Here is a 26,812-nt window from a genome sequence, read left to right as displayed (position 1 = left end):
CAGGGTGTCTGTTGTGGGGGGAGAAGACATAGGAGATTGTAAGCCGCTCTGAGTCTGTGTTTCAGAGAGAAGGGCGGGGTATAAATCTGCAATTCTTCTTCTTCTTCTTCTTCTATTTTCTATTGTAGATATTAATTTGCTTCATTTATACCCAGGGCTTTTTTTGAGCAGGAACGCACAGGAATGCAGTTCTTGCTGGCTTGGTGTCAGGGGTGTGTGGCCTAATATGCAAATGAGTTCCTGCTGGGCTTTTTCTGCAAAAAGCCCTGTTTGAAACAATGGTGACATCAGGGGGTGTTGCCTAATATGCAAATGAGTTCCTGCTGGGCTTTTTCTGCAAAAAACCCCCCTGTTTATACCCCATCTTTTCTTTACTGGGGACCGGGGCAGCTGACATCATTCTCCTTTCCTCCATTTTATCCTCACAACAACTATGCGAGGTAGGTTAGGCTGAGAGTGTGTGACTGACCCAAGGTCACCCAGGGAGATGGCATGACCGAGTAGAGATTTGAAGCTGAGTCTCCCTGAACCTAGTGTGGAATTCTTAACCGCTACAACATAGGCCGTAGGATTGAACTGCAAACTCCATCTGCCTTCTTGAAGCACACAAAACTTTGGCTTTTGCATACTTCGGAAGTCATTGGAGGAGAGCTCCTGGAATTAGAATTGATCTCCAACAATCTACAGAGATCAGTTCTCCTGAAGAAACTGGCTGCTTTGGAGGGTGGAGTCTATGGCGTTGTACCTCACGGAAGTCCCCCTCCTCAGCAAACCCTTTGAAGCTCTTTTGTTGAAGAATTGTGCCTTTCCGCTCAGACAAGCGGAGTGTTCGGGGAATCTTTCTTCTCAACTGGGATGCGAAGTGGCTTAAAACATTTTCCCCCTCTGCTCTACTTTATCCTCACAACAATCCTGTAGGAGGTCAGGCTGAGAGTGTGTGACTGGCCGAAGGTCACCTTCCATGGCATGGGGGGGGGGGTCAAATGTGGTTCTGCCAGATTCTAATCCCATTCTCCAACCACTATACTGTGCTGTCTCTCTGACTTGAGCCGTGACTTCTAGGGAAAAAAGACAACTACATGGGTTCTTAGAATACTACAATGCCAGCACCAGCAACTCTATTCATTGTATATAGAGGGGTTGCCAAGGGTAGCTCTCCAGATGTTTTTTGCGTACAACTCCCATCAGCCCCAGCCATTGGCCATGCTGGCTGGGGCTGATGGGAGTTGTAGGAAAAAAACATCTGGAGAGCTACCCTTGGCCACCCTTGGTATATAGCATCTGGAGTAGGGGTGATCATTAACTAAACTGAGCCAAAAAAAGAAAAGAAAAATACCTTATTGTATTTTTTTTTTTTTTTTTGCTATTCTTTCATCTGGATATAGATTGGGGCTAAATTTTTGCTGCCTGCAATATTTTCAGAATTTTTATTTTGAACTGCTGGATAATTGAAGTTAAAGGGTGTTTAAAGGTATTGCAGTCTCTTTAAATGCCTTCTGGATGAACTCGCCAGTTGGAGATGATGTTCAAAAAGACTGCAAGCCCTTTAAATGACTTTGGCATTCACTCGCAGCTTGGAGAAGGCATTTAAAGAGGGATCATAGTCCCTTTAAACACTGTTTTCCACATCTCAGTGACAAAACATCTAATAAATATTGGTGTGCACTGGTTTTTCCTCATTTCCCCCCATAAGATAGTGAAGACATTATACTTGGGCTGTGACGATCCAGTGCTAATGTACCAATACAGAGCCAGTTTGATTAGTGGTTAAGTGTGCGGACTTTTTTCTGGGAGAGCCGGGTTTGATTCCCCACTCCTCCACTTGCACCTGCTGGAATGTCCTTGGGTCAGTCATAGCTCTTATAGAGGTTGTCCTTGAAAGGGCAGCTTGTGGGAGAGCTCTCTCGGCCCCACCTACCTCACAGGGTGACTGTTGTGGGAGAGGAAGTTAAAGGAGATTGTGAGCTGCTCTGAGACTCTTGAGATTCAGAGTGGAGGGCTGGATATAAATCCAGTATCATCATCATATTCTACAGAGAGACAAGTGTGGTGCAAAGGTTAGCAGGTTAGCATGGTGCACTTGGATCTGGAACTTCTTTTCCCCAAATGTTAGAATTCAGGGGCATCCAATGAAGCTGATGGGTGGTAGATTCAGGATGGATGAAAGCAAATATTTCTTCACTCAACAAATGTTTAAAATGTGGAATTCGCCACCAGAGAACATAGCGATGAGGACCACAGACACAGACAGCTTTAAATAGGGATTAGAAAGATTAATAGAGGAGAGGTTTATCAGTGGCTATTAGCCATGGTGACTAAAGGCAACCTCCACATTCGGAGACAATACACCTCTGAATCCCAGAGCCAGGAAGCAACATCAGGGGAAGGCTCTGGCCTCCAGGGTTCTTTTTCTAGCAGGAGCTCCTCTGCACATTAGGCCACGCCCCCCTGATGTGGCCAATCCTCCAAGAGTTTAGAGGGCTCTTCCTACAAGGCCTACTGTAAGCTCCAGGAGGATTGGCTACATTAGGGGGCGTGGCCTAATATGCAGAGGAGTTCCTGCTAGAAAAAGAACCATGCAGTGTCCTCTGTGCCCTTCGGTTGTCTGTCCAGGGCAACTGGGTTGCTGCTGTATGAAACAGGGAGCTAGACTATGGACCACTGGTCTGATCCAGAAGGGCTCTTTCCCCCTCCTGTTCTTAAGGCTTTTTAAAAAAAATGGGAAGGGGTTCAAACAAAGTCTTCCTACCGTCTGCAGTAGTACAGTGAGGGCAGCAGAATCTGCACTTTGCTAAATGTGGAGCTCGGGTATCTCACAGTTGCATCTCTCAACACATCTAAACTAATCTACAGGCTTAAGGTACCCATGCTGTGTCCTGCGTTCATCGCTGTGGTACTAGATGAACTCGCCCTGCTCACAAAGGATTTCATTTTTCATTATGCAATCAAACATCTCGTTTCCCCTTAATGTTACTGCATTGGCTGCAGGGTTATCTACTCTTGAAGTTACTCCACTGCATACAGATGTAAACACTGAATAGCTTTACAGATGATAAGATACATTCTTCATCATACAGCCTTCTCTAGTCTTGTAAAGGTCTGTGTACATGTTGTTAGAATCTAGTCGGTTACGGACAGAAAGGAAACCTTGTAAGGCATGTTCTATGGGGTGCTGTTTGTGTGTGTGTTAGAGAGACACAGAGAGAGAGAGAGAGCGCTAGGGGGAGGTTGTGGCTCAGTGTAAGAACCTCTGCTTCATATGCAGAAGGTCCCTGATTCAATCCCTGGCATCGCCAGTTAAAATGGCCAAGCATAGGTGGTGTGAAAGACAAGAGACCTCGGAGAGCTGCTGCCAATTGGAATAGACAATACTGAGCTTTATAGACCAAGGCTCTGATTCAGTATAAGGCAGCATGATGTGTTTGTGTGTATTGAACATGTAAGGAGACAGGAAAAATCTTCCGGACCAGCCAAAGTAATTCCATTTCCAGTGTCACTATTGGTGTGGCTAGGAAGTTTGTGGGAAGTTTCTTGGTATGTTGAAAGATAACATCGAGCTGCTTTGGGCATTGGGGAGAAAGGCTGGGCATAAATGATGTAAACAAAATAAATAACATAATACTGCAGTATGTTGATTCATATGTCAGGGAGGTGGCATGGTATAGCCAGGGCTTTTTTTTTGTAGCAGAAACTCCTTTGCGTATTAGGCCACACCTCCCTGATGTAGCCAATCCTCCAAGAGCTTACAGGGCTCTTAGTACAGGGCCTACTGTAAGCTCTTGGAGAACTGGCTAAATCAGGGGTGTGTGGTCTAATATGCAAAGGAGTTCCTGCTACAAAAAAAACAAACAACCTCCCCCCCCACCCCCCCGGGGATAGCCTTTCTCATTAGATCTTGGAACCCAAGCAGGGTTGGTACTTGGAAAGGAGATCACAATGGAAAATTCTTCAGAGGAAGGCCATGGCCAACCACCTCTGCTTCACATTTGCCTTGTAGGTCCCTTGCTGGGTCCCTCTGTTGTGACTTGATGACACGTTATAGAATCATAGAGCTGAAAGGGACCTCCAGGGTCATCTAGTCCAACCCCCTGCACTATCCAGGGAACTCACAAACACCTCCCCCTAAATCCAGAGGATCTTTATTGCTGTCAGATGGCCATCTAGCATCTGTTTAAAAACCTCCAAGGAAGGAGAGCCCACCACCTCCTGAGGAAGCCTGTTCCACTGAGGAACCGCTCTGACTGTCAGGAAGTTCTTCCTAATGTTGAACTGGAAACTCTTCTGATTTAATTTCAACCCATTGGTTCGGGTCCTACCTTCTGGGGCCACAGAAAACAATTCCACCCCATCCTCTAGATGACAGCCCTTCAAGTACTTGAAGATGGTGATCATATCACCTCTCAGCCACCTCCTCTCCAGATTAAACATACCCACAGTGTGCTTTATGTTTCCCGCTCCCCCAAGCAGAAGGATGTTTCAGTGGCATCCTTTTATCCAAGGTTCAACTTCTTTATGAGGAAGGTGTACCGGAGACGTTGGGCATCTTTGTAAGATAGGGTTGCCAAGTCCCTCCACCAGAAACGCTCTAGGATTTGTGATTAAAAACTCTATGGTACCATAGAGTTTTTAGCGCAAGTCCTAGAGCATCCCTGGTGCGACATCGCCTGCACAATGACATCACTTCAAGGTGATGTCATAGCACCGGGGTCGGCGCATGGGTGGGGATCCCCCCAGCGGCCTGTTCCCTGCTGGTGAGTTGGGGCCCTCCCGGGTGGGAAATCCTCCACCCCTCGCAGGAGCTTGGCAGCCTTATTGTAAAACCAGTTTGGTTATGATAAGTTGAAAATGGGAGAGCAGGCCGGAACCAAGACAGGCAGTCAGTAAAGTAGGATCCATTCCCTTAAAAGCAGACACAGGTATGCTTTACTCTATGAGACAGTTTGCAACCCCTGGTGTGCATGTGTGAACTTCGGCTATATCTATGGGTTGGGCCTTTTCATACTTGGTTTTTGCTCCAGCTTGGTTTCTTAACTGTGTAGGTTTTCCCCTTTCCTTATGTACAGTATGGCTGCTCTCCAGATTTTTCTTCAAGTGTTTCCCATGGTGGTCTGAAGAAAAACTGAGAGAACAGTGACGGACCCAAGGTCACCCATCTGACTGCATGTGGAGAAGGAGTCACGACTTATTGTATTTTTAATGTTTAAATATGTTCTGACATTGTTTAAAGATGACAGTTATCCTTACTGGTATGTGAAGATAGCTATTATGTATTATAATTATTTTATTTTGCTGATTTCTGTTCTGCTCTATCCTGCGAATGGGCTTAGGGTGGAGTACAACATATCATAACAACAACAAAATCACCATAATTAATTAATAAAAACAAGCCATTGAAACAGTAAAAATCAGTTGACTATAAATTGTTCCATTCCAACAGGAGACAGCTCTGGCACAACAAATGTAGAATCAGTGCTACAGCACTAGACCCCATAAGAGATGGAATGTTATTTTGCTTTTTAGTCTGGTGTAGTGTTTAAATGTGCCAACTCTTATCTGGGAGAAATGGGCTTGATTCCCTACTCCTCCACTTGCACCTGCTGGAATGGCCTTGGGTTAGCCATAGCTCTCGCAGGAGTTGTCCTTGAAAGGGCAGCCGCTGTAAAATCTCTCTCAGTCCCACTTACCTCACAGGGTGTCTGTTGTGTGTGTGTGTGGGGGGGGAAGGTAAAGGAGATTGTGATCGCTCTGAGTATAGGGAGGGATATAAATCCATTATCATCTTCTTCTTATATTGTAAATGTTGATCTATCTAACTTTTGCATTCCTGTATTTTAAAAGTAAATAATAATTAAAAAAGGAAATATCGAGGGGGGGGGGGAGAAAAACCCAGAAAAACGCAGAAGAGCAACAATGGGGTGAGGGGTGGGAGAAACGACACATTCAAGAATCCAGCCTGGAACAAAAAGCCTGGTGTGGAAAATCCCAGTTGTTGGATACTGCGGTATGACTGTGCCGTAGCATCCGTTTGCAGCTGGTTTTCCCTATGTGAGCAACACAATCCCCTTGTGAGTAATTGCTGTAACGCAATGGTAGTACAACGTGCAGCCATGTTCAAATGCAAGCACAGTGCATGCAAAACTTTTCATCCCCTTTCTGATTCAAATTCCTCCCCCTTTCCCTCCTGTCCACTTTGGTCCTTTGGAGAACGCTGTTAATAGTTGCGACGCATGTGGGACATCGCTAATAAGAGCACAACATAGACTGTCTCCTTGCTAATTTCAGGGGAGAGCCACGATGTTATTGATCAATGACATATCTCTAAAGGGCAATTGAGTATTTATAACACAGCGGGACCAGCTTGGGTATTAGAAATGTTTGCAGACAGTCCATCACTCTCTCAATATCACATTCTCAAAATACCAACCTAGACGTGAATGCAAACGCAGAGTATTCGATCAGGGGACATCTTCCCTGGGTGGGTAGCTGTGGATAATTTCCTTCTGCCACATTACTCTCTAGACACTGTGCAAAGGTCATGGTAGACATTAACGGAGGCTTCTGTTGGAGTTGATGGCTTGACCCAGACGGAATAAAAACAACAGTTTTTCTCTTTCAAAAAATAAAAGGGCAATTATTATTGGTTTTGTTCAACACGGGAAGCCATTTTGCTTCTGATTAAGGACAACAAGCTTAGCACAAGGGGGTGTGGGGAGGTGGATTGATAATTTAAGCAATTTACTGTGCACTTGTGGGCCTATAGTTTGGCGATGGAAGGGCGGGGCCATCAGCGACGGAGCCATAAAGGATGTGGTTTGGAGACCAGCATCTTCTCTCTGTGCCTGTGTGGTGTCCTTCATGGAAGTGACTTATTTATCTGATGATGGAGGCAGCCTTTCTCCCAAAGACGCTGGGTTGACTGCCATGTCTTGAGATCTTTTTCTTGATAGCATGAGCCTGATTGTTGCCATCAGCTTTAGAAGAGAATAGCTCTCTTTGGTGATTCTCACATAAGTAAGTAAAGGTGGGTGAGTATATTGGATCAAATCTCTCTTTTGTCCTCAGATGTGCTTCCCTGGATTGTGGTTTCAGGTGGGGAGACAGGTTGGTCAGCAGTAGCAGAGTAAAGGTTTGAGTCCAGTTAGCACCTTAAAGACCAACAAGAAAAAGATAGAAGAGCTGGTTTTATACCCTGTTTTAGACTAGGAGGAGAAGGAGGAGGAAGAAGAAGAGGAAGAAGATGATGATATTGGATTTATACCCCACCCACCACTCTAAATCGCAGAGTCTCAGAGTGGCTCACAATCTCCTTTATCTTCCTTCCCCACAACAGACACCCTGTTAGGTGGTTGGGGCTGAGAGAGCTCTCACAGAAGCTGCCCTTTCAAGGACAACCTCTGCCAGAGTTATGGCTGACCCAAGGCCATTCCAGCAGGTGCAAGTGGAGGAGTGGGGAATCAAACCTGCTTCTCCCATTACACCAAACTGGCTTGAAGTAGCTTACAATTGCCTTCTTTTCCTCTCCCCACAACAGACACCCTATGAGGTAGGTGGGGCTGAGAGAGTTCTAGGGGATCAGTGACTGACCCATGGTCACCCAGCTGGCTGTATGTAGAGGAGGAGTGGGAAATTAAACCCGGTTCTCCAGATTATTGACCTCTACTTTAACCACTACACCAAACTTGCTTTCTGCACCAAGCTGGCTTTCTTTGCAGTAGGCTGCTAGTGTAAGTCCTTCATCACATATCTGATAAAGGGTACTTTGACGCTCAGAACCTTGTTGGTCTTTAAGGTGCTACTGGACCTGGATAGTGGTATGTTTCTTTGTTTTTCCAGAAGTCATGGCTCAGGGAAACCAGTTACAGAACAATGTATGTTGACATTATAGATCGGCGTGTGCTTTTTAGTTAGCTCAATAGGACGCTCTCCGTGGTATGGCAGAACCAATTGCTGGAGTGTCTTGAGTTTCACGTCGGTATTTTTAAAAAGTCGAATGCATCTTGCAACTGTTTCCATTCAGTTGAAAAAGACACCGTTGAAGCAGTGGAGGGCCATTCAAGCTATCCCCGATAGCTGTACCAAAAAAATGTTTAGGGTATGAGAATTTGTCCTTATTTCACGGGAAGGATATTTCAGTCTGAATTCAAATAACATGAAATGGACTGATTAGAAAAAAGAAACAATCTCCTCTGCTCTGTTTTTAAGAGCTGAGTTTCTGGAAGGGAAAACAGCACGGTATATCCTGATCTTAGCAGATCTCCGACTTGGTCACATGGGGGGCATCCAATTCAGTGCCCCCCCCCAGGCCAGAGCCTTAGGCAAATGCCTAATTTGCCTAGCGGCATGGATGGCACCGGTCTAGTCTTAGCAGACTTACAGCCGCCTTACAGGGTTTTCAAAACAACAGACATTTGGAGGTGGCTTGCCACTGCCTAGCTCTCCATAGCGACCTTTGCCTTCCTCGGTGGGATCTCATCCAAATCCTAACCAGGGCTGACCCTGCTTAGCTTCCAAGTGCAGATTATTTTGGGTGCTTCCGTCTCTGGGTCACATATGAACCTATGAAGCTGCCTTCTACTGAATCAGACCCTCGGTCCATCAAAGTCAGTCTTGTCTACTCAGACTGGCAGCGGCTCTCCAGGGCCTCAAGCTGAAGTTTTTCACGCCTACTTGCCTGGACCCTTTTTAGTTGGAGATGCCGGGGATTGAACCTGGGGCCTTCTGCTTACCAAGCAGATGCTCTACCACTGAGCCGCAGCCCCTCCCTGTGTCTCTCCAGGGCCTCAAGCTGAAGTTTTTCACGCCTACTTGCCTGGACCCTTTTTAGTTGGAGATGGCGGGGATTGAACCTGGGACCTTCTGCTTCCCAAGCAGATGCTCTACCACTGAGCCACTGTCCCTCCCCAAAACAAGAATGTTTATTTCAGAAGAAGAATGCTTCTGTCTGAATTGAAACAATGAGCAACTGAACTGGTTTAAAAGTATATGTAGTCTTAGCTTGGCAGCTCTGCTTTTGAGACTTGATAGAGGCATCCCTAAGCTTTTATTGTTCCTGTTGCTTAAATAACCATCATTATGTTATCTTTTGTTAAGCAGCAAAGGAGCGGTTAGCAGCTGACTTCAGGAGAGGGGTGGCCTTGCCTTCCTCCTGTCTTTTCCTTCCAGCCTGTGAAGAAGATAGGGTTGTCAGCTCCAGGCTGGGAAGTTTCTGGAGCTTTGGCGGTAGATAGGTTTGCCAGGTTTTCTGTGGCAGAGGGGAATCTCCTGATTTTGTGGGCTCTTGCCCGTCACCAGCCAAGTGACCAACAGGAGGAAATTCTCCCTCCCCCCAAATGGCAATGCTGCCAGAAATAAATGCAACATGCCCACATCACACTGATGATATCGGGGGTGATTTGGTTTTTGGGCAAAACTCTATGGCTTGAGGCTGATTTTACCATAGAGTTTTGCCCAAAGATCAGAGCATCACCCCCGCCATCACTGATGCGCCTACTTCCGTGTACCGGTTAGTCCTTGTTTGGGAGACCACTATGGAAAACTAGGGGAGTGGTTTAGAGAAAACCAATAGCAAACCACCTTTGAACATCTCTTGTACGGGGGAGCCAGAGGCTGGCTGTGACTAATGTTCCCTCTAAGCTGCAGAGTCTGGTGAGCAAAAATTCTACTGGCATTAAAGTTGTGAGCTACTGCAACGGTTTGGTGTAGTGGTTAAGTGTGCAGACTCTTATCTGGGAGAACCGGGTTTGATTCCCCACTCCTCCACTTGCACCTGCTGGAATGGCCTTGGGTCAGCCATAGCTCTGGCAGAGGTTGTCCTTGAAAGGGCAGCTGCTATAAGAGCTCTCTCAGCTCCACCCACCTCACAGGGTGTCTGTTGTGGGGGAGGAAGGGAAAGGAGATTGTGGACCGCTCTGAGACTCTGAGATTCAGAGTATAGTGTGGGATATAAATCCAATATCATCATCATCATCTTCTTCTCTGGGGTCATACTTCATGAGCTAAGACAAAAATGTGTAAGCTGGAGGCTAAAAATGTTTGAGCTAGCTCACGCTAACTCAGCTTAGAGGGAACACTGACTGTGACTTGGCGGTCTATATGATCATATGTACCGAGAGGATTGGAGACAGATTGTGGATGATAGGAAAGTACCATAGCTAATAAATGCTGGAAAGCCTGGATCAGAAGTGATGCTCAGAAGGTATGTAAGAGGAGTGAGATTCTCATTAGGTCAAGATTGTCTCCCAGTAAGGAAGTTTTGGATAAGAGTGAGCAGTCTCTCCTCCCCTCCCATTCAGATTTTTCTTTTCAGGTCTATTGGACTAAAAAAACCATTCAGGATTCCTAAAAACTCCTCGATCCCAATCCCAAAACCTGCCACATAAACAAAAGATCTGTATCCTTAAACCTCATGGTTGTCTGATGTAAACTTCCCCCACTGTGTGCAGGTAACAGTTCACAGCAATCCTGTGTTGTTCATAAAACATACATTCCTTTGCTTTAAAAAGACGCAGGGATTTATTTTGTTCAGGTCTGACCCGTTGCTGTGCAAGAATGAGCTTCAGGGACCCTGTGTCCATGAACGGAGAGAGGAGCCCTTGAGAGAGCATGGCCCCAACGTAAATCATCGCTCCTTTTTCCCATTCTTCCCGGAGGGATTTCACCTCCACTGCCCTCCTTCCAATTCCATTGTATACTTTCTACAGCAGTTTTTCTTGTCGAGCCGTAAATGCCATTGCTGCAGATGTTCAAGACAGAGCGACCAGTAAAACCCTTTGTGTTTAACGTGGCACATTTGGAATGCCTTAAAAAGCAAATGTCCATGTCTGTGTGTGCAGCACAAGTATGCTGGGAATCCATGTCCCAGGTATATAACATACTGGCATGCACAGTATCGCTTGCACAGATGCCTATGCCCATATGAACTCCTGGCGTCAGATCGAAGGGAATGTGGAATTGTATGGCATAGCCTGCTCTCACCGGATCTTAGAAGCTAAGCAGGGTTGGTATTTGGATGGGAGACAAGACAGCCAGCAATGGGCAGCCACGGCCAACCAGCTCTGCTATTCACTGACCTTGAAAACCCCTTGCTGGAGTCTGTTGTGACTTGATGGCACATACATTTGTACAGGGCTTTTCTTGAGCAGGAACACACAGGAATGCAGTTCCGGCTGGCTTGGCACCAAGGGGTGTGGCCTAATATGCAAATGAGTTCCTGCTGTCCTTTTGCTACAAAAAAAGCCCAGTGTGAAACAATGGTGATGTCAGGGGCTATGGCCTACTATGCAAATAAGTTCCCACTATGCCTTTTCTACAATAAAAGCCCCGTATGAAACAATGGTGATGTCAGGGGTGTGGCCTAATACGCAAATGAGTTCCTGCTGGCCTTCTGCTACAAAAAAGCCCAGTGTGAGACAAGGTGATGTCAGGCGGTGTGGCCTAATATGCAAATGAGTTCCTGCTGGCCTTTTGCTGCAATAATAATAATAATAATAATAATAATAATAATAATAATAATAATAATAATAATAAAATTTTATTTATATCCCACCCTCCCCGCCTAGGCGGCTCAGGGCGGCTAACAACAATTCAACATTAACATAAATAGATAAAACATTGAATTTAACAATTAAAGTTAAACATATAAAAACCAGTTAGTTAAGTTAAAATACATAGTTTAAGTTACATTATATATATCTGTCAGCAATAAAACTGTTCTGGCACTGGTTCCAGAACTGTGGAGCTGGTTCCACAGTGCAGGAGCCGCAACTGAAAAGGCCCGTGCTCTGGTGTTTTGGAGTTTGACCTCCAAAAAAGCCAAGTGTGAGTCAAAGTGATGTCAGGGGTGTGGCCTAATATGCAAATGAGTTCCTGCTGGGCTTTTACTACAAAAAAGCCCAGTGTGAGACAAGGTGATGTCAGGGGGTGTGGCCTAATATGCAAATGAGTTCCTGTTGGGCTTTTGCTACACAAAAAGCCTAATGTGAAACAATGGTGATGTCAGGGGGTATGGCCTACTATGCAAATAAGTTCCCACTAGGCTTTTTCTACAATAAAAGCCCTGTATGAAACAATGGTGATGCCAGGGGTATGGCCTAATATGCAAATGAGTTCCTGCTGTGCTTTTCCTGCATGAAAAGCCCTGTATTTGTATCTGATTTAAGTCTGGCCTGATGTGTTGATATACAGGCTACCGAAAACCTTGAGGTGACTTCTCTCTGCTGACACGTCAAAAAAGATTCACAACCAGGACCATTACCTGTGCAGCTAGAGGTTTATTTTGCCTGAAATCTAGAAACGGGGTTTTGTTGTAGTTTTTTTTAAAAATTGTACTGACAATATTTTTTTCATCATGGCATGTGCCAAAGCAGGACTTGTATATTAGGCATGGGTGTGTTAAGTGCTGGCGAGTCAACTCTTTGAATTAATGAATGCCAAAATGTCCTGTTGTTAGCACCTTGCTTCAGGTCTTAAACACATGAAAGTGCCTTATACTGAATCAGTCCCTTGGTCCATCCAAGTCAGTAATGTCTACTCAGACTGGCAGTGGCTCTTCGGGGTCTCAGGCAGGGGTCTTTCACAACACCTACTGTCAGATCTTAAAAACAAAAACAGGAGGTGCCGGGGATTGAACCTGGGACCTTCTGCGTGCCAAGCAGATGCCACAGCGAACTTCCTTGATGGAGTCAACAGGACCTTGCCAGCCCTTGACAGCATTGGGCTTTTATGCTCACTACTCCGCTGTCCTGTGTTCTGTAGGTTTCATCAGCAACTTGTGATCCTGTTACTTCTGAACTTTCCAGCTCTCCAGGGGGAGTCACCCAGTATTTGCTTGCTGCTGGATCGCCCAGATGGATGGGGCTGGTGGCTGGGTGTGTGGCTGGTGTATTTCATAAGGGCTATCATAATTTTGAGTCAGGGCAATGAATATCTGATTGGTTCTTCTGTGGTGTTGTCTTGACTGCCTTTTTGGCCAGTGTAATTTTTTACTCGGTTTCGCCTATTTTGGATCCTGTCTATGTTTTATCTCATTTAAGGGTGAGGTTTTTTTTTTTCATGTTTAATCATGTCCCCCTGCTAAGCCCTTTTATTGTAAAATGTCATTCCTTTTTTGTTGTCTGTGATAATCAAGATTAAGAGTATTATCCTTTTTATCCCTATGATTAATTATCCATTGGCGTTGCAATTCGATGTATCTATATTGCTTTATCTTGACATATAGGCGGATTGTATGCTCATTCCTTTCTGTGAACTTTTGTTATGCCGTTAAAGGCTGTTGATGGAGTCAATCCGTCTCATGTTGGGTGTTCCACTTTTTTTTTGCTGCCTCCATTTCCCCCTAGCATTAATGTCTTTTCCCAGTGACTCTTGTCTTCTTCGTGATGTGAGTGAAATATCATAGCCTGGCATTTTAGCTTCTAGAGGGGTTCAAGCTTGATTGGATCTACAGCTTGTATATGTCATTCTTGTATGCTTAGACAGCCTCACCATACCCTGCAGAATCAGGCAGCCCGTAGGATATCAGGCCCTTATCGCATCCGTGTTCCCAGAGGCAGCGCTTTGCGTTTCCCCATAGCAAAAGCAAATGAAGTCATGCATTTAGGGTGGGCGGAAGATGTTCCCTGTCCCTACTGACTCCAGTCATAGAAAAGGAAGCCTACAGCCATCCCTATACTCCACTCTTTAAGCTTCCTCGGGGCCAGTGGGTAGGAGTAGGCAAGGTAGGCAACCTGACCTGCCACCTGACCTACAGGGTGCGGCTGGGCACCCCTCTCCCTGCCCCAGCACTCTCAGCTTCCAGGTCTCCGCAGAGAGTGGTGGGGCAGCATGTCAGCATGTGCTGTCTTCTAGAGCTCACCTTCCCCCACAAGGAAAGGCGGGCTCAGAGGACAGCATGCCCCAGCCCACTGCTCTCGGCTTCCCGGGTCGACACAGACTTGGGAAGCCAAGAGTGGGGCGGCAGGGCTCCAAGGAGTGCACAGGCTATCACCCCGCTCCACCCTTGTTTTCCTGGGTCCGCTCAGGGCGACAGCGGGGTCTAGGGCACCAGGAACTCTGGTGCTGGCCCTGATCCTGCTACTACTACCGTCGGTCTTTAGGTCACACAAGTGCATAACAGAACGTTGGCATTTCTGCGTATGGATCCAAAGGGAAGAGGGTGTCAAAAACTGGAAATCAGATTGGGGGGTAAGGGAGAATAGGGTCAGCAATTCTGTCAGCGTTTTGGGGGTGCACTGATCAAACAGCTCACCACAAATCAATAATGATTTTTCCCCCCCTTTCCTGCTAGATCAAAGCGCCCGATTCCAATTCCAGCCACCGGCCCAAGAATTGACTCTCCTATGCCTGTGATCCCTCATCAAAAGGTATGTGATACAGCTCCCACTACTGGTTGTCTGCCCACCAAGGCGTCTTTAAGGTCCTCCAGCAATAAAAGTGAAATGGGATTTGTGGTTCTCTGATGGCTCTCCGGTGGGAAGAGAACCGTTGCCTCCCTGCCCCCGTTTGAAATCAGTTCTCAGGTGAACCCATATTTATTTCTGCGGAAACTCCTTCTAGCATTTGGAGACCGTGGGTGGGGAGAAGTAACACACAGCAAAGTCAAATAAAACAGAGGGGCTGTGCATGCCAACAGCTTTGTCCTAACAGGCCGTCTGTGCCCTTTTCGGCTGCATAACGGACAGTGGTTCAGGTGGGTCTTCCCAGGACCGATAAACCTGATGGATTTCTGCCTGCCGTGGGACTGTTAAAAGGCACAAGAACTGTTTCTGCAAAAACAAGTTAGCAACTGTTATTGGCTCTCCTCCTTGCTTTTGGTGCCGTGCGCTTAGATGTTTGTATGTTTCGATTGAATTATTTTACATATAATTTTAAATGTTGTTCAGATGTTTTTAATACTTTCACCTTTGCCACCTTGAGGACCCTGCTTTGGTGGAAAGGTGGCATAAAAATGTTCAAAATAAATAAACCCTAATTGCTTCTTATTCTGCTATGGGAGCACAGTGTCCTTGGGTGAAGTTTGGTAGCCATGTGCTTATTTGGCTATTAGTCCATGCAGGGGTGGAATTCTAGCAGGAGCTCCTTTGCATATTAGGCCACACACCCCTGATGTAGCCAATCCTCCAAGAGCTTAAAGGGCTCTTCGTACAAGGCCTACTGTAAGCTCCAGGAGGATTGGCTACATTGGGGTGTGTGGCCTAATATGCAAAGGAGCTCCTGCTAGAATTCCACCCTGAGTCCATGGTTCCATATGGTCCAAAGAGAAGGAAGAAAGGATATACTTCTTGGGGTGGGGGGAAGGACAAATATATTTCTTATAGTAAACAATTAATAGCAAATTAAAGCAGTGGGAGAAATTTAAAAAGGTGTGCTCCTTTGCTTTCAGGGTCGCATTCGTCCAAGGTCATGCCTGAGGCCCTGCTGAGAGTCCTCAGGTTTCCCCCAACATTTTAGGATACCCGTAGCAGGATTCTCGTTCCTTTGTCCAGAGCCTTCTTTACAGTGAAGAGAATGACAGAAACAACCATCCAATGCATTCAGTTCACTTCAGTTGTGTACGGTGGATTATCATTTTGAATGAAACCATGGGATAGAGGCATGATAGATTAATGGATTACTTAACAGTTTTAGAAAACATCTAAATGGACCCTGAGAGGGGGCCTTAAGAACCACCGGCAGGGCCAGACCGCCTGCTAGGCAAAGTAGGTAATTGCCTACAGTACCATTGCTATAAGGGCACAGAAGTGGGTGCCTCTCTGAGTTCCCCCTCTTTTCTCACTGTCTATGGGCCCATCTCTCCATTCTATCCTATGGGCTGATCTTTCCATTCCATGGGTCGCACCACAGCAGTGGCTGATCCCTCCATTCAGCCCTACGGGATTTCCCCCTGAATGGGCCCATCGAATAGAATGGAGAGATCAGCCACTGCTGTGGTGCGACCCCAGAGAAGGGCTTTAAAGTTTAAAACCCGTTCTGTAGGGTCACACCACAGCAGCAGCCTGATCTCCCCATTCTATCCTATAGGCTCATAGGATAGAATAGAGAGATTGTACGAGACCAAAAAATACTTGGATTGACACTTTGGGCCAGACTCGATGTTATGGCAGCCACAGGTCTGATTTGGGGAAGGGGGGGAGCTGTTCAGCACTTGAAAGAGCAAGCAGGGGGTGGGGGGAACAAGATTATCTGGTCCCACTGCATCGCAGGCCCGCCCCGGAGCAGGCCCTTGCAGCCTTTTAAAATATCCACATCTTCTTTAAATTGTGTGACCAGCATGGTCATTCCATTCACCGTCAGACCTGTGGCCATTGCTACGTCTCGTTCGGCTCTTAGGTGCTGCGAAAGGGAAACATTTCTGCTTTCGCCCTCCATTTTTAAGTCATGTATGAACACTCATGTGAAGCCGCCTTAGGCTCTAGTCTTTCAAGGGCAGTACCATCTATGGCAGATAGCAAGTCCCTGGGGTTCCAGGAAGAGGTCTTTCCCATCTCCTCCTACCTTCTCCTTTGGCAACTGCAGATGGCAGGGATTGAATCCGGGACCTTCTGTACGAAAAGCTGATCCTGAGCCACGGCCCCTTCCCAAGCCCTGCGAAAACCTCTCAACTGGTTTTATTCACCAACTGACTGAATATGTTGCTGCTGAATATGTTCCCCCTCCCTGCATGCACACTTTGTATCCAAAATGGCACCCCTGTCTAAGCAGAATGCTCAGTTGGGTACAGACTTGTCCCTGCAAAAGTGCAAGGCGGCGATTGCTATTCTGCAGCGGAGACCGTCAGAGTATTGGTTAATCCCTAGCGATAATCTCTTTCCATGGATCAAAGAGGCCCTCGTGTGACCTGTTGGGTCTCGCGGCTTCTGGTGATGTTTGCATAGACGGCACAATACCGAAGGAGAAGGAACGGGTAACGCTCTTCCATTAAACTTTGAACGTCTTACTTGATTGAAAGTTCTTTATGAAGCAGGCCACTGTCTGGAGAAGGAGGCTGAAGCACTGCTGTTGCAGGATTGCTCTTAAAACAGAAAATGCTTTGGAAGGAGCTGTCCGTGGAAGGGATGGGCAGTCTAAAAATTACGTCTTTCTAAGGGCTGCCTCGAACTTTGAGTGATTGCAGTCGCACTTTTTCCAGCTATGGCACCCATGGTGAAAGACCACCTCCAATTTCAGCTCTCTAGCATATATATTATACATGCATTGTTCAATATATTTCCGGTTTTATATGTGTATGCTTAGATGAACAGTGGCCATAATGTATTTTATTGGTAATTTTGATGCTAGGTCACATTTGAATAAATCCTGTTGCTTCGCCAAGGATTCTTAGACCTAATTAATGAGAGGGGCTTTGGCTCCGTGGCAGAGCACCTGTTTTACTTGTGGACGGTCCCAGATTCAGTCCCTGGAGTCTCTAAGCTGTAAAACAGGTCAAGAGGAAGATGATATGAAAGACCTCTATCTAAAACCCAGGAGGGCTGCTGCCAGTCAAAGTTGACGCAGACAGCGAATGAATAAAATAGTTTCTAGACTCTTCCCAGCCAGTGGATTTAAAAAAAACCCCATGGAATAAAAAATGGAAAATTAACTGCTGGAGAGACAAGTTCAAGTCTTATCTTCTCTCAGTGGTTAAACTAAAATCATAGTGATGTTTTAGTTTTGTTTTGGCCTTTTGTTTCAGTCTTGCAATCGGCTTGCCTCCGGTCTGAATTGCTAGTGTCCTAGAACAGTTCTGTTCTCTTAAATGAGTGTGATGGCTTTAAAATACGGAGCAAGTTTGGAGACTTCGGGGTGAGATTACTGTACTGAGAAGCTAATTTTCCCAGAGATTTTCAGGGATTCCATCAGGTTGTGTATTTCAGTTACCCTTCTGAACCCAAGAAACCCTCCCCCCCCCATTTCCCCTCTCCCTACCACACTTCCCATCCAATTAGTGGCTGAGTGAGAAACCAGAGCTTAGGTATGCACCTTGAAAATGTGGCAGAGATAGGAATAGCAGTCCCATAGTTTTGTCATGAGTCACTAGAATCTTCATCTAGAGAGAAATGTCCTCTGCGTCAGATTAGGTACAGACAACAAAATATGAAGAAATGGCGCGTATTGCTAGGGAAGAATGTGGGGCGGAGGCAGGCGTAATAGTCAGTTGGTAGTTGAGTAGCGTCTCAGTGTCTTGTAGCAAAAAAAGAAAAGACAGAAAAGGAACACGAAGGCCCCTACCCTTAAAGCCCAACAGACATATTGTGACATGCATTTTCACAAGCAAGAGCCTAGTTTGCCAGATGGATGAGGGGACAGTGATGGAGCCAGACAGAAAAAAACGTGACACCAGCCCGTAGATCCATTGATGCAGCTGCCATTTGGAAAAGCTAAAATGTTTTTAATGGGGGTAAAAAGTGAGATTTGATTCCTCTCTCCTCCACATTCAGCTGCTGGGTGACCTTGAGTCAGTTGCAAGTTCTTTCAGAGCCGTTCTCTCAAGTCCTCTCAAGAGCGATCTGAGCCCCAGCTACCTCACAGGGAGTCTGTTGTTGGGAGAGGAAGGGAAAGGAGATTGTAAACTGCTCTGAGACTCTGATTGAAGGGTGGGATATAAATCCAATTGTCTCCTCCTCCTCATTTATGCACTTCAGAAGTGAGTAGTAGCAGAGCTTTTTTTGTAGCAGGAACTCCTTTCATATTAGGCTACACCCTCCTGATGCAGCCAATCCTCCAGGAGCTCACGGTAGGCCCTGTACAAAGAGCCCTGTAAGCTCTTGGAGGATTGGCTGCATCAGAGCAGGGGTGGAATTCTAGCAGCAGCTCCTCTGCATATTAGGCCACACCCTCCCTGATGTAGCCAATCCTCCTGGAACTTACAGGAGGCCCTGTACGATGAGCCCTGTAAGCTCTTGGAGGATTGGCTGCATCAGAGCAGGGGTGGAATTCTAGCAGCAGCTCCTCTGCATATTAGGCCACACCCTCCCTGATGCAGCCAATCCTCCAGGAGCTCACGGTAGGCCCTGTATGAAGAGCCCTGTAAGCTCTTGGAGGATTGGCTATGTCAGGGGTGTGTGGCCTATTACGCAAAGGAGTTCCAGCTACAAAAAAAAGCCCTAAGTAGTAGTATGCAGTTCCATATTAACACAGATGCATGTACAGAACCAAAAGAGGGGAAAGCTGTTTTCCAGGGCAAGATTGAAAGATGAGCAAAAACATACTTGTAAGAAAAGCCCCAGACATTTGGCATTAAAGAGATTCAGGTCCTGAAGGTGGAGGTGCCAAGCTTATAGAAGTAGATAAGTTGTTGTGACTTGGTTCTGCAGAATGGAATTGGACAGTTCAAGTAAAGGAATGCAAAAGGAAGATATCAAAGATTTCAGGTTTTCACGGCTGGTAACCCTCACTCACTCAATGCATAGCAACCAAGAAGGTCAGAGCGCCTGCTCCGGCTGCAACGCCACTGAGGATGTTCTCCGCAGCTGAGAACGAAACGCCTGGAAGAAAAACTTTCTCCAGTAGAACACAGCACTTGAGCCCGAAAGATTCTACAAACCCTAAAAAGGAAGATAGTTATGCAGGGAATATGAAAGCTAAGATGTAACTCATAATCTTAACTCTGCTCCCGAGGGGTGCCATCCTCCAGGTGGGGCCTTTGGAGCCCCTGGAATTATAGCTCATCTTCAGACTACAGAGATCATTTCCCCCGGAGAAAATGGCTGCTTTGGTGGACTCTGTGGCATTGTACCCCACTGAGGTCCTCCCCAGACTCCATCCCCCAGTCTCCAGGAGTTTCCCACCCTGGATCTGGCAACCCTCCCATTCCCACTGGTGTCCAAGGGAGACCCGGAAACCCTACCCCGGTATGCCTAGTTATGTGATACACTTGTAATCACATCCTGGGCTATTTCTAAATAATGAGCACATCCCGGACCATTAATTTTGTGCCCAGAGACTGTACTCAGGATCAGGAATTGGGATTCCTATCAAGCAAACGATGTTCGGCATCCCTGCACCTTAGAGATATGTCTATCTTTAATGTGTAGCTAGAGGAAGGAGGGCGTACCGTGGAAATCACAAAGACTGTCACCTAATCGTAGCTAGATCTTTATGCACGGGAAGTAGGAGCAGAGCTGTGAAATAATTAAAAGATTTTATAACTTGGGCAATTAGATGTCTTTGACCGGATGGCTTGTCTGAATTTAAATAGACGTGCATATCACCGAAATGTTTCTAAAGTACTTCTGAGAGAAAGAAGTCAAAGATAACATGCAATTTGATAAGAAGAAAGGCTGCCACGTTGTTAGCAAGAATGACCATCTTTCATATTTTCTTTTCCGTTCCTGTTCGGTAATAATTTAGAACCAATTTAGCCGTCTGATTGTAGCAGTTTCTAGGACATTCAAGTTATCAAGAGATAAGAGTCTTTTCATCTTGCGTAGTTGAGCTCCCTGTACCCCTTATGACAAAATGTAACAGGGCTGTGTTTTCGTTTGCAAAAGGGTTTCAAATCCCTGCTGTAGCAATAGCTGTCGCTGCTCTTGTTCAAGGTGCCACCCTGAGGTCTAATAAGGTTAGTGGTTTGTGTTAGGTCTTAGTGCTTGGGCTGTTTTGGGGACACCGTTTTGGAATGCTGAATTATAGTTCTGAATAAAGTTTTTAAAAGTTTTATACATGCCAGAAAGGAATAACAACAGCGGTGCCATATTAAAAGTTGTGCCAGACTTGTAATCCATATTAGTGCTTGAAGACACTATGCAAGCACAGGACTCCTCCATTCTCTGCTAGTTTTAGAGGGCATGTTCTGTGTATATTAGTTCTCCGTAGACTCCCTACATCGGGGTGGCCAACAGTAGCTCTCCAGAATGTTTTTTGCCTACAACTTTCATCAGCCCCAACCAGCATGGCCAATGTCTGGGGCTGATGGGAGTTGTAGGCAAAAAACATCTGGAGAGCTACCATTGGCCACCCCTGCCCTACATGAAGAGACATCAGGGAAAGGTCTACCAGTGGCTATTAGCCACAGGGTGTAGAGGGAGCCTCATGGCACAGAGTGGTCAGTTGCATTACTGCAGTCCAAGCTCTGTTCATGACCTGACTTCGATCCCGGTGGAAGCTGGGTTCAGGTAGCTGGCTCAAGGTTGACTCAGCCTTCCATCCTTCCAAGGTTGGACAAATGAGTACCCAGCTTGCTGGGGATAAAGTATAGATGACTGGGGAAGGCGATGGCAAACCACCCCGTAAAAAGCCCCCATGGGGGAATGAGCGGAATAATAATAATAATAATAATAATAATAATAATAATAATAATAATAATAATAATAATAATAATAATAATAATAATAATAATAATAATAATAATAAATGTTGGCCAAGAAAACGTCATGATGTGACATCACTCCATGCGTCAGTAATGACTCAGTGCTTGCACAGGGGACTACCTTTACCTTTTTACCTTTTTAATAGATGGAATACTATGGGGCAGTGATGCTCTGTATTCTTGAACATATGAACATATGAAGCTGCCTTATACTGAATCAGACCCCTGGTCCATCAAAGTCAGTATTGTCTTCTCAGACTGGCAGCGGCTCTCCAGGGTCTCAAGCTGAGGTTTTTCACACCTATTTGCCTGGACCCTTTTTTGGAGATGCCAGGGATTGAACCTGGGACCTTCTGCTTCCCAAGCAGATGCTCTACCACAGAGCCACCGTCCCTCCCCAATTCTTGGCGCTTAGGTGGGTGCAAGAGTGAAAGGGTTCTGGAGTTCTGGCTCTGCTGGTGGACCTCCTGATGGCATGAGGGGCGATGTCTATGGAATGGCGCAGACGTGGCTGGATGTTTTAAAATGCACACAGTGAGATCTTTCAGGAAAGGTCATAGCACAGCAGGTTTGGGAAAGAATGCAACAAATCAGGGGAAAGCCCAGGAAGTGTCATCTGGATCCTCCAAGAAATATCACTGGAAGCCAAATAGCAAAACAGCCATGTAGGATGTAGCAAAACAGCCATGTAGGAAGCCAAATAGCAAAACAGCCTGAAGTTGTCTACCCACATGAGAATGGTAACTTGGGAGAAGAGACTTTGCAAAATATATAGTGAGCTTCCACGTGTGGGAATTCCCAGTTGCAGGATATCCCACATCTGAAGAAAACTGATTTTCAGACTTCTTTTTGGTTCACCTCTTCCGGCATTTGGCTACTCATGTGAGTAGATTGAGCTAAACGTAGATGTCTCACTAATGTATGAACCTTTGTGAGGAACAGGAAGGTCCTCTATATTAGGATTGCCAGGTCCTGCCTGGCATCTGGCAGGGGAGTCCTGATTCTGTTCTGGTAGCTGCTTTTGGATGAAGACATTTATGGAGTAGGGTTGCCAGACGCGTTGAGTGCGGGGGAACCCTTACTATTGCAGGGCACTTCACCGCCAGCCAACTGGCTTGGCAGGGAAAAATCCCACCCTCAACAGGCTCGAAAGGCAATGTGATGATGTCACCTGGAAGTGATGTCATGCTACTGACATAAGGGGGTGGCACTCTAGTGTTTGGGCAAAACTCTATGGTTTCTAACCAGTTTTACCATAGAGTTTTGCCCCAATTTTATGGTTGTAGCCAATTTTGGTTTGTAACCAATTTTACCATAGAGTTTTGGGGGGGTGGGATTTCTATAGCGGCTCTGTGGTGCAGAGTGATAAAGCAGCAGTATTGCAGTACTGTGGTCTGAACTCTCTGCTCACGACCTGATTCTGGTGGAAGCTGGATTCAGGTAGCCGGCCCAAGGTTGACTTAGTCTTCCATCCTTCCGAGGTCGGTAAAACGAGTACCCAGCTTGCTGGGAGGAAAGTGTAAAAAGACTGGGGAAGGCAATGGCAAACCACCCCGTAAAAAAGTCTGCCGTGAAAATGTTGTGAAAGCAACATCACCCCAGAGTTGGAAACGACTGGTGCTTGCACAGGGCACCTTTCCTTTTCCTTTCCCCCCACCAGACAGGTGGCTGGCGGTGGGGAAGGACCCCACAAAACTGGGGTTTCCTCCCTTCCCAGTGGGAGGTCTGGCAACCCTACTCTATATACATCTCCTTCCTTGTGCCTAAGGAGATTTGTTTGGTTTTTTCCCCCTTTTAACCAAGGAAAAGGCATTTGCCATATGAAAAGAATGTAAATCCTTATGCAGGAAACATAAAGAAGTCAAGAGTCTAGTATGGACTGAAGGAATATTTCCTGTACGCTTCTGTTTCTTTGTCTATTATGTCCAACATGCCACCAGAGGCAGAGATGAAATCCCAGCTTCCTAAATTCTCCGTTCATCAAAGTGTTAGAAACCCAGAATGAAACAACAAATCAGTGTCTCCCATGAAATAAGGTCTTTTAGTGCAGGATAGGAATATGTCTCCGGGGATGAAGCCGAATGCTCAGGATAAGAGCCTCCTCTTCTGGCCAGCGGAAAAGTTGCACTGGCTCTAGTGAAAATACGTATATTCGTGTTTGCAATCCCCGTGGGAGGAAAAGAAAATGAAAATTCAGTCTGTTTCATCTGATTTGCATGGCCTGAAATGCAGTTTTCCCCCCATAAGAAAAAGACCGTAGATTTATACTCCACCCTTCTCTCTGAATTAGAGACTCAGAGCGGCTTACAATATCCTTTATCTTCTCCCCCCCCCAGAAGATGGGGCTGAGAGGGCTCTCCTAGAAGTTGCCTTTTCAAGGACAACTTCTACAAGAGCTATGGCTGACCCAAGGCCATTCCAGCAGCTGCAAGTGGAGGAGTGGGGAATCACACCCGGTTCTCCCAGATAAGAGAGCTATGGCTGACCCAAGGCCATTCCAGCAGCTGCAAGTGGAGGAGTGGGGAATCAAACCTGCTTCTCCCAGATAAGAATCCATGCACTTAACCACTACACCAAACTGAAATTAGGGCCAGTGATTAGATTGGTCTTCTAGGGATGCCAACCTCCAGGTGGGACCTGGGGATGTCCCAAGATTACAGCTGGTCACCAGACTAAAGATATTAATTCCCCTGGGGGGGATGGATGCTTTGGAGCAAGGGTGTCAAACTCATTTGTTATGATCCAACATAAATGAGACCTTGTCGGGCAGGCCGTGTGTGTCATAAAATGTAATGCCAGGTAGCAGAGCTATAAACTTTATAAAGGACACAGACAAACAGAATTAAAGATTTAAAAAAAAATCCTTAAAATATGCTTAAAACGGTACCACTGGTTGGTCTTAAAGGTGCTTTCTTTGTATCTCTCCTGTGCAATCTAGGAAATTGGACAAAGTTTACCAAGGAACAGGAGGGGGAGGAGCCTCAGCCAATAGAAGGCAGAGAGGCTCAGTAGCTCAGCAGAGTGATTAAGAGAGCCTCGGCAAAGCAAGCTCTCCCTTCCTCCCCAAGGCAGGAGCCTCAGCCAATGGAGCAAATAGAGGCTTTGCTCTGTAGCTCCTGTGTGACTGAGCAAGCCTAGCAGAGCAAACTGTGACGGAGAAGGAAGCAGGCAACAGCCAGTTGCTCGGGGCCTTCCGGGGGCCTGATCTGGCCCCTGGGCTGCATGTTTGACACCTTTGCTTTGGAGGGTGAACTCTATAGCATTATACCCCACTGAGGTCCCAGTCTTCCCCAGGCTATACCCCAAATTTTCAGAAGCTTTCTAACCCAGAGCTGGCACCCCTCTGCGTCCCCACTGGTAGCCAAGGGCACCTGACAACCCTAATCCCACAAATGCCCAGGAATATCCCCCGCTGCCCTTGTGGCTTACGTTCTACAAACCAAATAACGGACATTATGAAATCCCTCTCTAATTTCCATTTAGGAATGAAGTCTTACAATGGCAGTAGCTCTGCAGTGAGCCTCATTTTAGCCAAGAGAACTTTCAGCTTCCACAGTAAAGGCCCACCAGCACACTCTCAGTTCCTTTTTAATCCACACTCCCGAGTGCCAACAGAAAAGTGCAGAGAATGGGTTAGGGTTGCACCAGCCCAATGGGTTTGGCTACCTGCCTGCCTGAATCTGTTGGGTGTTGGTGCTGGTTGTAATGGTTGGAAGCGGTCGCGATAACTAAGTTTGCCAGCCAGATAGTGTGTTAGGGATCTAGTTAGGAATGCTCCGTTAACAATTCAGATGTTTAGTGCTGGAGTCTGAGGAGGTGCCGTATCCAAGATTATGCTGAACTTCTCCCATAAGCCTCCAGTTTCCCCTTTGCTTTTCGACTAAGAACATAAGAGAAGCCATGTTGGATCAGTCCAATACTGAGAGCCAGCTTGGTGCAGTGGTTAAGTGCGAGGACTCTTATCTGGGAGAAATGGGTTTGATTCCCCCACTCCTCCACTTGCAGCTGCTGGAATGGCCTTGGGTCAGCCATAGCTCTGGCAGAGGTTGTCCTTGAAAGAGCAACTTCTTTATGAGCTCTGTCAGCCCCACCCACCTCACAGGGTGTCTGTTGTGGGGGAGAAAGATAAAGGAGATTGTGAGCCATTCTGAGATTGAGAGTGGAGGGCAGGATATAAATCCAATGTCATCATCTTCTTCTTCGCTCTGTGTCGCACATGGCCAAAACCCAGGTGCCACCAGGAGGTCCACCAGCAGGGCCAGAACTCCAGAAGCTTTCTCACTAGTGCTGTAGCCAGGGGGACAGCGCTGGAGTGCCAGGGAACACTCATTAAATTAAATTAACTTAGCCCTGGGGAGAGGGTTGCATTGCATTGCAAAAACTTTTGCACTAGTGGAACAGAGGATTACTGGCCAGAGGTTTAGTGATGGTGGCACTTGTTTCCTCTCTCCTCCCAACCCATTTTCCAGAGTTTGAGGGACTCCAGATGCTTTTGGGTGCCAGCCAGCATTTCCTCCTGACTGAGCTCCCTATTTGTGCAAAAACCCTGCAGAGCTTGGCTGGTTGGTGGCTGCTCCCCTTCCTCCTTCTCTACCATTGGCTGGTGGGTGGATCTTGAACATGACAGCAGCTGGAGTAGCCGCTGGGACTGGTACGGGCGGGTGAAGTGGGGCAGTGTGACTGGGGCACGAGCTGAGAGGCTGGGCAGCACAGGATAGCAAGCCTAGGGCTGGCTATGAGCCTGCCTCCTACTGTTCCTCCATAAACATCAAGAATACTGAACATCACTACCCCAGACAGAGCATTCCATCTATACCTCGTGGCTAATAGCCACTGATGGACCTCTACTCCATATAAGAACATAAAAGAAGCCATGTAGAATCAGGCCAATAGCCCAGGGGTGGCCAATGGTAGCTCTCCAGATGTTTTTGTCTACAACTCCCATCAGCCCCAGCCAGCATGACCAATGCCTGGGGCTGATGGGAGTTATAGGCAAGAAACATCTGGAGAGCTACCATTGGCCCACCCCTACAGTAGCCCATTCAGTCCAACACTCTGTCACAGAGTAGCCAAAACCCAGGTGCCATCAGGAGGTCCACCAGTGGGGTCAGAACTCCAGAAGCCCTCCCATTGATGTCCCCCAAGCACCAAGAATACAGAGCATCACTGCCTCAGACAGAGTGTTCCATCTATACCTTGTGGCTAATCACCACTGATGGACCTCTGCTCCAGATGTACCATCTATACCTTGGGGCTAATCGCCACTGATGGACCTCTGCTCCTGAAGCTTGTCTACACTTGTAGTTGCAACCACTTCCTGAGACAGTGTTCTCATGGATTTTGGTCTAGTGAATTTTTCAAGCAGATTTTTTTTGTCTCTCTTAAAGTTGTCCTACTTACATAAATTGCATTTTTTAATAGCTCAATTCCTGTTCTTAGATCTTTTCCTAATCGCACACAAGTCAGCTGAGAGAGAAGATATTTGATGTAGGTTTTAGCTCCACAAATACCTGTTTATGGTATCCACCA

General features: G+C 46.4%; 1 protein-coding gene across 9 annotated transcripts in view; it reads left to right on the top strand.

The window, feature by feature from the left end:
• LDB3 (LIM domain binding 3) overlaps positions 1-26,812 on the top strand; it is a 208,251-nt gene that overhangs the window by 86,781 nt on the left and 94,658 nt on the right. For all 9 annotated transcript variants that reach the window (XM_060241066.1, XM_060241067.1, XM_060241068.1 and 6 more), the window contains exon 3: positions 14,285-14,360. In XM_060241066.1, the coding sequence (XP_060097049.1) occupies positions 14,285-14,360 (76 nt within the window). The remainder of the gene's footprint in view (positions 1-14,284; positions 14,361-26,812) is intronic.

This window comes from Heteronotia binoei, chromosome 6 (assembly GCF_032191835.1).
Source record: "Heteronotia binoei isolate CCM8104 ecotype False Entrance Well chromosome 6, APGP_CSIRO_Hbin_v1, whole genome shotgun sequence".
NCBI lineage: Eukaryota > Metazoa > Chordata > Lepidosauria > Squamata > Gekkonidae > Heteronotia > Heteronotia binoei.
Note: the sequence above shows the minus strand (reverse complement) of the source record. Positions and strands in the feature narration are given on the sequence as shown.